This window comes from Malaya genurostris, unplaced genomic scaffold (assembly GCF_030247185.1).
Source record: "Malaya genurostris strain Urasoe2022 unplaced genomic scaffold, Malgen_1.1 HiC_scaffold_15, whole genome shotgun sequence".
NCBI classification, from domain to species: domain Eukaryota; kingdom Metazoa; phylum Arthropoda; class Insecta; order Diptera; family Culicidae; genus Malaya; species Malaya genurostris.
The window spans coordinates 110,354-122,357 of NW_026682642.1; the positions used below are offsets into that span (position 1 = coordinate 110,354).

Consider the following 12,004-nt stretch of genomic DNA (forward strand, 5'->3'; position numbering starts at 1 on the left):
AAAGCTAGAAGTAAAACAGTCTGCTGGAAGTAAATCAATGATCGAATTTGAAGCATAAAAATTTTGCGCATACCTGAAAGATTACGAGATGATCATTTATTAACATTTTCTAATTTGTCACCAAATCTTTTTCATCTTAAACAAGGTTAACTTTATCACAACACCGCTGTTAGATTAACACTTATTATCATAAATTTCCCAAATCGAATGAACATAATTGCACCAAACGCTTTAACCATCGATGTTGTTTTCATTGACATTTTGAAGCGACGCGAACAGATTTCAACTAAAAAAGTTGTTGATTTTGCATTGCGATTATTGTTTAGCTTTCAACTGTCTCCGGCATTTGACAGCATTCAAACCAACATATCTTCAACTACTTGAATATATGCGAATCAAAAACCATATTGGTTGAATCAAAAAGAAATTAGGGTAATGGCTCCCTAATGCCCTGAATGCTGGATGACTTCATAATTAGTAATGTTCACTTGCCACTTGTTTAATTAACGATTTAAAACTTCAGAAACTACCCGACAAACAATAAAAGTCTTCAAAAATATGAGATGAAAGTTTTTCACTTAGTTCACTTGATTGCGCTTTGTTTTCATCTCATTTGGTTTCGCAAAGTTGCCAAGTTTTCTCAAAATGTTACAAAAAATAAATTGTTTTTCTTCTTCAAATTTTTATCAAAAAGTATGTTTTTGGTATCCGTGACATTAGTTTAATTATATTATTGATATTAATACTTAAATAAAACTGTTTTTGCTTCGAATATTACCAGAAAGAGCGTGTTAAATACTAATGAAATAACCATTGTGGTGAATTTAGTAGCACTGGTTTCATTCCGCTATACGTCAACATAACGCTGTAAAGTGTGTATGTTTCATCGGCTGTGCACAGAGATGCCAGATATTTTCATAAAAAATATGTATTCCGTTGCATAGAAAGTCGATATCTGTTTTCACTAATGAAATGATGTTAACAGATAGTTCTTTATATCTCCGTAAGTCATTGCCCCGCTCACAAGAATTTTCAACGAGTTAATATATACAATAACAACAACAATATATATATATATATATATATATATATATATATATATATATATATATATATATATATATATATATATATATATATATATATATATATATATATATACATATATATATATATATATATATATATATATATATATATATATATATATATATATATATATATATATATATATATATATATATATATATATATATATATATATATATTAACATGTGATTTGTCCATTGATTAATAAGCTTTTAAATAATCACTGCAATCAAATACTAATAGATACTCAGAGAGAAAAGTCTATGTTTTTACTTCTCACTTTCTATGAACCTGTACAAATCTGTATTAAATTTAGGAAATCTGTATAAAATCTGCACTTTGATTTAAATCAGTATGGGAACGCAAAAATCTATACAATACAAATAAATCTGTATAAATGGCATCTCTGGTTCTACACTTTGTTTTAAGAAGGGCTAATGAATAAATAGTAACAATTACATTTCGGTTTTTATTTAAAGTTCACCAAATTAACTTTACAGTAAAGATTTAAATTCAAAGCGAAAGGTAACGAAGACGATCGAAAAATTTTTAGACGTTGAAATGATTTCAAACTGGTTCTAAAAATATTGTCTCATAGTTTGCATTAGGCCGTTTTTAAGAAGAATTCCGACATTTTGAACCTGAGAATAGTGGATATTTTGTTTTGATTGCTGTCGCCATTGCTAATTTATAGGATGAATAAAGGATCAACGATAGGATGGATAAAAATTCATTGAGATGGAATTAGGAGCAGAGTAGTGAACACATAATAAGTGTTTTAGCTGTTTTATGAATATTAGTTAAATTTTCAAAAAATGTGAATCGATTCTCAACGTGGAGCAAGACGAATGAAGCAGTAATATGAAATAGTTATAGTGATTTTAGTGGCTAAATCGGGGTTTGAAGGCGACGTCCTTACAAATGAGATGAAATAGGGAGCCCTTACCCTAGTTAAATCAACTATCGTAAAAATCAAAAACTGCGATATCGCAATTTTATGTTCGAAGGGTTCCCGTGCCCATTCAACCACAGGATGAATTTTGAAAAGGCGCCCATAGTAAAATAACGTATTCACGCAAAAAAAAGAGTCGTGTTGATTGGATCAGTAATTTTATTTTTATCGTATGAACTGTGTCTCCGGAAATATTCAAAGTACGACTTTGAAATTATATTCTCAGACAGTGTTGGTGATTACCGAAAACTTGACAGAAGCTGTTATATTTCTATCTATATCGTATACAACATTTTCAAACTGGTTGAAGATGCTACAAGAACACGAGTCTCTCAATGCATGAACCGTGAGAGAATTTTGCTACATTTCTTCGCCCCACTTCATACTCTGAGTATTTTACGTCCTTAAAAAAAATTTTACAGTCTGATAATGCTCGTTGCTGTGTGGAATTTCCCAAGAGAGAATCGCAAGTTGACAATTATCGCAGAAAATCGAATCGATGATTCAACTTGATGATTCTCATACTAGGTTGTAACTTCTTGACTTACCCGACAAGCTTCAGCAACACGTGACTCGGACTTGGTCGCAGGGTCGGCGCGCTACTGGGCAAACTAGAGGGATTTCGCGGATCTATTGCTTTATTAAAACACTCAAGTTTCTTTAACATTCGTTATATTTGTTTTTGGTGTAAATGTACGGTGTTTTTAATTGTGTCTATGGTGGGTTCACTGTTTCACTGGTACATACCAAACGGTTGACAAGACTGGCGAGAACTCGCTGTAAATGGCACCGATGAACCTCGGTGTAAGATGGTTGTGGCTGGGCGCAGGATATCTGATGTGGCGTGGGTGATGAGTTGGCGGGCTTAGAAAGGCGTTCTGAGCGGATCGTTCACAGGCGCTTCCTTCGTTGGCGAGATCGGTTGGCGACGGACGGTACCGTTCTTGCCAGACCGAGAAGGGATACTCTCCTTGGTGATTAGGGCCTTTGCCCGAGAGTTTTCTGTCCTCCTTAGCGGTTATGGTCGCGGTTGACCAGAGGACCAATCGCTGGTCTTTTACGGTTAGACGTAGACGACCGTTAAATCGTCTAGGCCGAAGCGTGTGCGGGTGTCTACCGGAGTCACAACTGCCGGTATGCCAATTACTGCTGTTAAAGTAGTAACCAAAAGGTCCTGCGGTGAAGTGAAAAAAAGCATTCCTCCGTTAGCTATGCTTGATTTCCCAATCAGGGATACTACCAAAATGGTTTTTCACCCTATTTACCTGAATGGTTAGTTTAGAATTCACTTAACCTTCTATTTCTTTACACTATTTAAACGACACGTCTTACGCACTCGCTCGCCTGTTTCAAAGTGAACGGCTTGATCTGCGGTTGCCTTCTTGGCGGGGTTTTCCAATTTCCCGCGATTAATCATCGGAAAATGGCTGTTTATCAGTATAACAGTTTTGACCCAGTGGTGATGTTAAGTGTAATTGAATTGAATGTAGTGTATGTTACTTTAGGCGTTTTTGTGTAAAATTAAAGCGACGTGAGTGAACGGGTTTCCACATTTATATAGCACAAATAAAAAAATAAGTTTGATTCCTGTAACGTTTGGTTACAAGGTTGCAATATTTCAAAACCTATGTGTGGAGCATTCACAAACATTTTCATAGACACAACTTATACAAAGGTTATATGCACATAGTTAGAATAAGCGGCAATAGTAAAATGATTCTATCGCAATTATCAACTGCCTGTATAGAATCGGATCACGAAACGAGAATAAGCGACCGTTTTTTTGCTTCAGAGAAGATCCCCACAGCAGCGTGCTAACCTTTGATTCTCAGAAATGTCATCGAGAGAAATTCGCTCTCGCACTGGTGTCGATTCTATGTTAAATGAGCCATGCCGAGTTTTTGTTGTTGCGATGATATCCATCTCTCTTTGATGCCACTGATTCAATCGTGTGAAGAGTTGCTAGTGAACGTTCTTTGATACGATAAAAGCCATCATTCTTCTCAGACAACATATCTATCGATCAAAACAGAAAATGAAATATCGATTTTCCATAGAGTACCCCCACCTAACTGACTCTATCGCTCTTCGTTTTAAAAAAATGTCGAACAGTGTTCGTTTAAATTAACACTGTACTTGATGAATGAAAAGTATAAAGTATTCTGCAATCGACAACACTGTATCATGCATACAAACTACTAGGTGTGGTTGGATGATTCGCTATTTTCCAGAGACACATATTTCACATATTAAGTCAGTAAGTAAGAGAAGAATTAAGGTTCTTTCAAATCCCCCTGATCCATGCGTGCATTCGCACCTGTCCCAATTCAGTACCGACACAAAATGGTGTGGGACAAGTTTGAACACAGTCATCGCAATGTGAGGAGGAATAACAGTACGGACTTGACCTGAAAGGTTTAAATAGTCCTTCATTGATAATAGGATATGAATTTATCCTTATTACTGAAAATTATGAACCTCCTTTTCGAACTAATTTCACTAGTTCAGGACGAATGTGTTTATTTGAGATTTATATCAACCATATTAGGTCAATACAAAATGATTATTAGGATTTGTAGTATCTTTTCATACAAAAAATTTTAAAGGTTAACATGAGAATTAATTTATAATTTAATTTCTTAAAAAAATCTATTCATTTGCATTCTGATTAAAGTATTTTCCTCACTGTTTATAGACAATAAAAAAACACAATGACCTGTTTTTGGTTGTTTCAGCTCCCAGTATACGCTTCTCCGTTGTCATTTTTCGTATAAATGCTGATAACAGGAAATTTCAAACGTTTTTTGTAATGACGTTCAATAAGACCCCTGCCAACATTATTTAATTAATTTGCTGGTGAACTATGTCTAATAGAATATGAATTTTAATAGTAATCTTTTTCGTTATGAAAAACTCTCAACGAGTATTGAAACTTTTGAAATTGTGCTTCAAAGAGGATGTTAAAGGTAGATACTTGGGAGGAATATTGTTGTTATCCTCCTCTTATAAAAATATAGCGTGTTTTGCTCATTCTGGCTTCCAATTTCTTTAATACTCTTTACATGTCACAATGAATTTAGATTGGATGGATCATATATAGCATTATATAACTTTCGAACAATGAAAAAAAACAATTAAAAATTAAATCTTTAAACTAGTTATAGAACTAGTTATTAAAAGTGTATTACGTATTATTATCGTATTACTACTGCAATTACTATCGATTGTACTTTTTTGAGTTATCTTGAAACAATTTATAACAATTTTTATTTTCACAATTCAGGTGTTTTAGCGCTATGGCGTGGATGTATTCCTACCATGGGACGAGCTATGGTTGTAAATGCTGCACAATTAGCATCCTATTCGCAAGCCAAGACCTATCTGGTCAAGAATGATTACTTTAATGAAGGTATCGGTCTACATTTCACTGCCAGCATGTTTTCCGGTTTGATCACAACGGCTGCATCTTTGCCAGTAGATATTGCTAAAACGAGGTAAGTAATCCTGTTTTCAAACGAAAATGTCTTGTTTTCTTACAATACATTCGCATTGTTGCAGGATTCAAAATATGAAAATTAAACCAGGTGAACCAGCACCGTATAAGAATACTATCGATGTCATTGTGAAAGTCATCCGATATGAAGGCATTTTTGCTTTGTGGAAAGGCTTTACGGCGTACTACGCTCGATTAGGACCACATACGGTGCTAACGTTCATCTTACTTGAACAGCTTAACGGTTTCTACAATCAGCAGTTTCTCGGCGGCCAAGGTCCTAAGTCTGGACTATAAACAATGACATACCTAAATGAATTCGGCGCATGGCAGAAACTCAATCACCAAAAATCAGCGAACATATAACACATGAAAACGAAGTACACGCACACAACCAGATGCATTTTATGTATACAAGCAAACTTTCAATTACGAGTACATATTGCATTCATAATTTTCAAATCAAAACTCTATAAACTTAATTTGTCTGTTAGATAAATTGTTATTATTTAATAAAATCATTTGTTGAAATTTATCATGGCTATCGAATAGAAACGTTTTCTTGAGATATTATTATGTAGATATTGCCAATAATTGTAGTCAAACTATTCCGCCCATCACATAGAACAGCCTAACAACGTGAATTACAAACTACTCTTTTAAGCATTTGGCTCCAATCCAATAAGAACAGATGGGCGCTTGTTGATGCATCGTTCATTTTAACAAATTATTTATAGCATGTTCGTAAAGGAATATAAATAAACCCAGGTTGCATTCACGTTCTACTGCAGGTCAAGTTCTGAATTACACAGCGGCAGATAAATCAGGGCGCCGTTGAGTTGTACATTGGGAGACAAGTGTTAGTAAGACTATGCAATTCAGAGAAGATTGACTGCCACTTTGAACTTGGTGTCACGACACGGAATGCTAGCAATTCGTTGAGCAAGAAATAGTAATATAGAAACAAGTGACATTTCCTGTTCATTTTATTTTATTAAAGTTCCTCATTTTTGTTGGTTTTTTCAAAACATGTTCAACTTGTTGACAATAAATATTTGATTCGAATTATTGTTATTATTATTCGTATCACAACCACGGTTGAAAGATAGACGATTGCGTGTTCTAGTCGAATGGGACAACTTGGATCATCTAGTGTGTCAAGTTAGACTCTCCTCCTGGGCATTATATCTGTTGTCACTTTTAGATTTATAGAATAGGTTTCAGAAACTTCATGTATTCTATACTGACGCTCTGTGCCCACCTGTCACGTACTTCAAAATAGACGATTAAGAAAAGTTCTTCTGTGTATTTCTTGGGAAGAAATTAGTGGACGCCGAAGTACTAAACACGCATCGATGAGTTAACGCTGTGATTGAACAGATGTTCTCTTGAATGATTTGAACGGTGCTTTGAAGAAAATTATTATTGAACGACTGGAAAATGCGCAATACAGGCCCCAATGCGGTTCTTAGCCTCTTGTCTAGTAACTCCTATCCCTACGTCCCCGCGGTGCCAGCTGTGGTACGAGTAACCGAGTAAGATTGGGTAGCCGGTGAGATCTTGGTCGTATGCTGACAGGGAAAGAGGGGGGGGGGGGGGGGGGGGGGGGGCTTGCCTTCTCTTTACAGAGAGCGAGCCTACCCGAGCGTCTGTTCCCCATGTTGAGAAACTCGAAACAGCGTCTGTTCTCCATGTTAGGAGCGGCTGATTACCGTCCTTGTTCCAGTGTGGGACTCTAAACAGTGCTGACACGATGGCCCTCCGGCGAGACAGGAGGTTGGTGCAGGCCTAAGAAGCCGCCCGAAAAAAGGAAGTTACGAATAATCAAGGAAGAAATACGACTCGGAATAATCGACAAAGACTTACGCGACGAACTAAGGACTACGATTGGAAGCTTGGCACATGGAACTGCAAGTCGCTTGGCTTCCCAGGATATGACCGAATGCTGCATGATGAGCTTCAAATCCGCGGCCTTCGATGTCGTAGCACTGCAGGAACTTTGTTGGACGGACAAAAAGTATGGAAAAATGGACATCGAGCGACTACCTTCTACCAGAGCTGTGGCACAACCAGCGTTCTAGATACAGGATTTATAGTGTTGGGCAAGATGCGCCAGCGCGTGATTGGGTGACAGCCGATTAGTGACAGGATGTGTGTATTGCAAATCAAGGACCGTTTCTTCAATTACAGCATCATTAACGTGCACTGCCCACATGAGAAAAGACCCGATGACGAGAAGGAAGCATTTTACGCGCAGCTGGAACGTATCTACGACAGCTATCCACGGCGGGATGTAAAACTCATCATTGGCGACATGAATGCTCAGGTAGGCCGAGAGGCAATATACAGGCCCATGATCGGGCTGGAGAGCCTGCACGCGGTAACAAACGACAACGGTCAACGTTGCGTAAACTTAGCAGCCTCCCGAGGAATGGTAGTTCGAATCACCTTCTTCCCCCGCAAATATATCCACAAAGCCACCTGGAGATCACCTGATCAACATACGATTTGTATGCGCTTAAAACTATATTAACTTGAATTTCATACACAGAAGTAACAGGATCGCAGCACTTGGCTAGGCTAGAGCGTTCAACCCAACCCAATGGCAAGAAGAGCGTCCTACCAAATGCTATTGTCGACAACATCTCGGCTGTTCTGCGAGCGATCAGAGTGCTCAACATATGGTGAACAAAATATCGAATAATCTTAATCCCTTGCTCGCGTTAAAGATATTCTGATCGATAGTTTGCGGAGAAGTATGGTAACAGGTACTGAATGAATATTAAGTTACTAATGACATTGTCTTTGATAACCATTCTTCTTAATTGCTTTGATTTTCGCAGAAGGATGTTTGCCACAGCTAAATGGTTCCTCAGCAGAGGGCTGGTTCAAAAGCTGCGCAAAACCCTTCTTTCCTGTTACTTCTACTAATCAAATTTAATTAATAAATACTGTACATTCTTTTAGAAAGGATCAGGCTACATACTAATAGCATAAGCTGAGGTCAAGTTGTAGCATACTCGTGCGGCTATCATGATGCTCACTTACATTTCGATTTACTGAAATTAAAATCAACCATACTGCTAGCGCACTGGAGAAGTGCTCCCTCTCCGTGCGTATTGATTGTCACTCGCTCTTGGAGTACGGACATAATCAGAAATAGTGCGAGCAAACTCGCAGTTAGTGTTTACTCCTGCTGCCTCTCACTAATCGTACCCATAAAAAACACCACTCGTGTTTAAAATGTACCTTATTGTGAGTGACTCAAAAGCGTGCGCAAAGGAGTGCGAATAAGACAGACTACGCCTCGCACTCGCGCGAAAATCTGTTGCGTGCACCGGGTTCTCGCTCTATTAGCAACACTGGCGACCAGAGTTGCCATTTTAAAATCTGTGTTTCAACTCGAAAAATCTGTGTACTAACTGTGAAAAACATTTTGAAAATCTGCCATTTTCATGAAAAATTCATAAAAATCTGTAGAAGTCTGTAAATTTTGATAAAATCTGTGTTCAGAATCTGTGTGGCAAAATAGGCAAAAAAATCTGTAGTTTTACAGAAAAATCTGTGAATATGGTAACTCTGCTGGCGACATGAAATCTACTCAAAGTGCGGGTTGATACAATAGTATTACGATTTTCGTAGAGACTCCCTTGAAATGAAACTTTATTTTCATTTATATCAATATGGTCGGTCCTCACGACCGCCAATATCATTAAAAAGAACATTGTTGTTCATTATCTTATTTGGGATTTGCATATTTCAGCAAAAGAAACTATCATAATGGTATACGGCAGCCATTCCCAACCTGTGGTATGCGAACATGTTGAAATGGATTGGAATATGTTAATATGAAAAAGAACATTGAATTAAAAGTTTAATTCGCATGAGTCTGTCGTGTGTACTTTTATCGAATAGTGAACCATGTTGCACAAAGCAGAAACAACATAGCGCATACAGTTGAAATATTTTTTTTTAATTGTAGAACCATAACCGGTTTCAAAGCCTGGAACAGTAAACATATGATAACATAATTTGTATACTTACTCATTTTTACTATGATGTATGTGGAAATTGATATGACAGCTTTCGTTTTTCGGCATACATACTAATGTATGCTTTTATGTATAATATGCATAACAAAAGTGATACACACTATCAGCAAGGACTTCTTTCAAACGTATTTTGATTAAATACGGTCAGTTAAAGTAAATTGTACACAATGTAATCTCGGAAAATTTAAAAAATGTTTTAATGAAGTTCCATTGGCACCTTCATATCTAAACCAACCTTAATATAAAAGCGTAATTTGTGGCATTATCATAAATATATGTCAGTAACCGGAGTTTTTATAGTCGATCTCTTTTCGAGACTTGTAAATAAAACTAAAAACGCTGATGCACCACAAAAAAATGTGGCCTCAACAAAAATTATGCTTGTGTATATATGCAAACGGTGAATTCAGTAATGAATCATTCAGAATGATTTGAATTAGAAAATCGTAAGATTTTAAAGTGTCGAAATTTTTCATAACTATATCTTTTTTGTATTTTTGTGTATTTTAACAAAACTAAATATTTTTCAATAAATTCTTGAGCTATTATCTAAAATTGAAACGAACAAATGCCATTAAACATACTATCTTTTTAGCTTCAGCTGTGAACACTCGGGCAAATCAACAATTAAGATTTGGAATCTCCATACAAATATGTTTATTTTATATTAGCTGCCATAAAATAAATAAGTATCAATATCCCTTTTTACCTACAATGACACACCTTGCTTAGGGGTATTCTCAGCTTCACATTCTTGTAAGAAACCTTCAAATATTTTTACCAAACTCTCAATACCTCGTAGATAATTATTATCGATAGTACTATCTTCAGTGGGGAACACGTGAGCAAAATCGATCATGCGAGCACTTGCCCATACTTTGTTATTGTACGATCCGACTAGATTATCTCTCATCAAAACGTAATTTTCACGCATTGTTTTCATTTCCTAGTATAGAAAAGAGAAACTTGTTACTTTGCTCATAATTAAAACATCGATGTTTCATCTTACCTCTTCGTAATTGTGTATAGCTGAATGGCTTCTTTGAATTTTGAAGTAATGTTGCAACGGATCAATCCCCGCATCTCCACTGGTAGGCGACAGCTGTATTGGCGAACTTGATCCGGCGATTGGACTGTTGGAACCATCGCTGACGTATTTGGGACTGCCAGAACCCGCATTGTTGCTGTTGGGTACAGAGTTATAACTAATCAGACTTCTTGGTTGATGAAGCAATATTGGCTTCAGACGACGTGAATCGTAAACTAGCAGGACGGAGCTCGAGTACAGTCTAAATGTGGTTTGTGTGCGGGCCCACTTCTGGATTGTCCATAGATCGGATAGGAACTGCATCAATAGTTGTCGACAGAGTCCACTGTCTGCGTTGAGGAATTTACGGAATGCTGTATAACAAAAACGAATTTATTCATAGCTTTCACTGAGAGTTAATCTGCACAAACCGTCAATAACAGTTACTTCAGTTAGTTTTTTGCCATAGTCCCTACCATATCGCATCAGTCGACTATTTGTTAGTGAGTAAACTTGAAATCCAGGTACACAAAGCCCTAAATTTTGTTTGCAAGCTTGATACTTGGACTCTTCTGTTTTACGCTTTTCCGGAGTCGCCAGTGGATCCCATGTTCGGCAACCAATCTTAACGTCCATTATGCACGGTTCTAGCATGCCGTGGGTTAAATCCGCGAGCTTTATAAATTTAACAAGTTTGCCATCAACTGATATTTTTGTGTGCCCTTGGTATTGTGGAATGAGATCCTTCAACAATACTAAATCTGTTTCAGTACTAGCGGCTTGTATCTGTTCGTAGAATTTGATTTCACGTGCTCCACAGAGTATCTTACCGGCTGGCTTCAAGATCACATTATCGTTAACATTCTTTAGTAAACCTTCGTTCACGGAAGTTGGTGTTAGTAAATGTAAAGTTTTGTTATTTCTGTTTTTTTACCTATACCGTCAGTGCCATGTTGAAATGTATGACCTGCTACTTGGTTCTCTAATGGCTGCACCCAATCGGGCATATCCGGATATTCCTGGGTAGATGACATTCCTATTGCTCGTACGGACTGTTGCTTGATATGGGAATCATTTGCATAATTTTTTTTCTTCTGGTAGGGTGGAAGTTTAAGATGCCGGTGAATATGACTCATAACTGGAGCAGGACGATGTTAAGTAATAAAGAAAACAATTAATCCAATTTTATATTAACAACAACCATTCGACTGATGGTTGAAAGCGACTGCGATATAAAGTTTGTCAACTTAAAGTAGGTATCGTTTACCGGTTACTGAGAAAGTTTATCGTGTTCCAAAGTTATCCGATTATCGATAAAATCATTATCTCTCTAGTCGGCTTAACTATACCTGTCTTATTACAATGATGTAGAACACTCATGTGACCGAAAG

The 12,004-nt window shown here is 36.9% G+C and overlaps 2 protein-coding genes across 2 annotated transcripts in view; one reads left to right on the forward strand and one right to left on the reverse strand.

Annotated features, from left to right (window-relative positions):
- Window positions 1-6,599, forward strand: part of LOC131439925 (mitochondrial 2-oxoglutarate/malate carrier protein-like) — a 33,425-nt gene extending 26,826 nt beyond the window's left edge. Inside the window, exons 4-5 of the mRNA XM_058611032.1 lie at window positions 5,325-5,535; window positions 5,600-6,599. Of these exons, the coding sequence (XP_058467015.1) occupies window positions 5,325-5,535; window positions 5,600-5,831 (443 nt within the window). The 3' untranslated portion in view covers window positions 5,832-6,599. The remainder of the gene's footprint in view (window positions 1-5,324; window positions 5,536-5,599) is intronic.
- A 3,135-nt stretch (window positions 6,600-9,734) lies between these two features.
- Window positions 9,735-11,998, reverse strand: LOC131439928 (inositol polyphosphate multikinase). The gene is made up of 4 exons (XM_058611035.1): window positions 11,548-11,998; window positions 11,045-11,488; window positions 10,596-10,987; window positions 9,735-10,532 (listed from the first exon to the last, which is right to left on the reverse strand). Exons 1-4 carry the CDS (start codon window positions 11,747-11,749, stop codon window positions 10,296-10,298), a joined length of 1,275 nt encoding a protein of 424 aa, XP_058467018.1. The 5' UTR covers window positions 11,750-11,998; the 3' UTR covers window positions 9,735-10,295.
- Window positions 11,999-12,004: the final 6 nt, after the last annotated feature.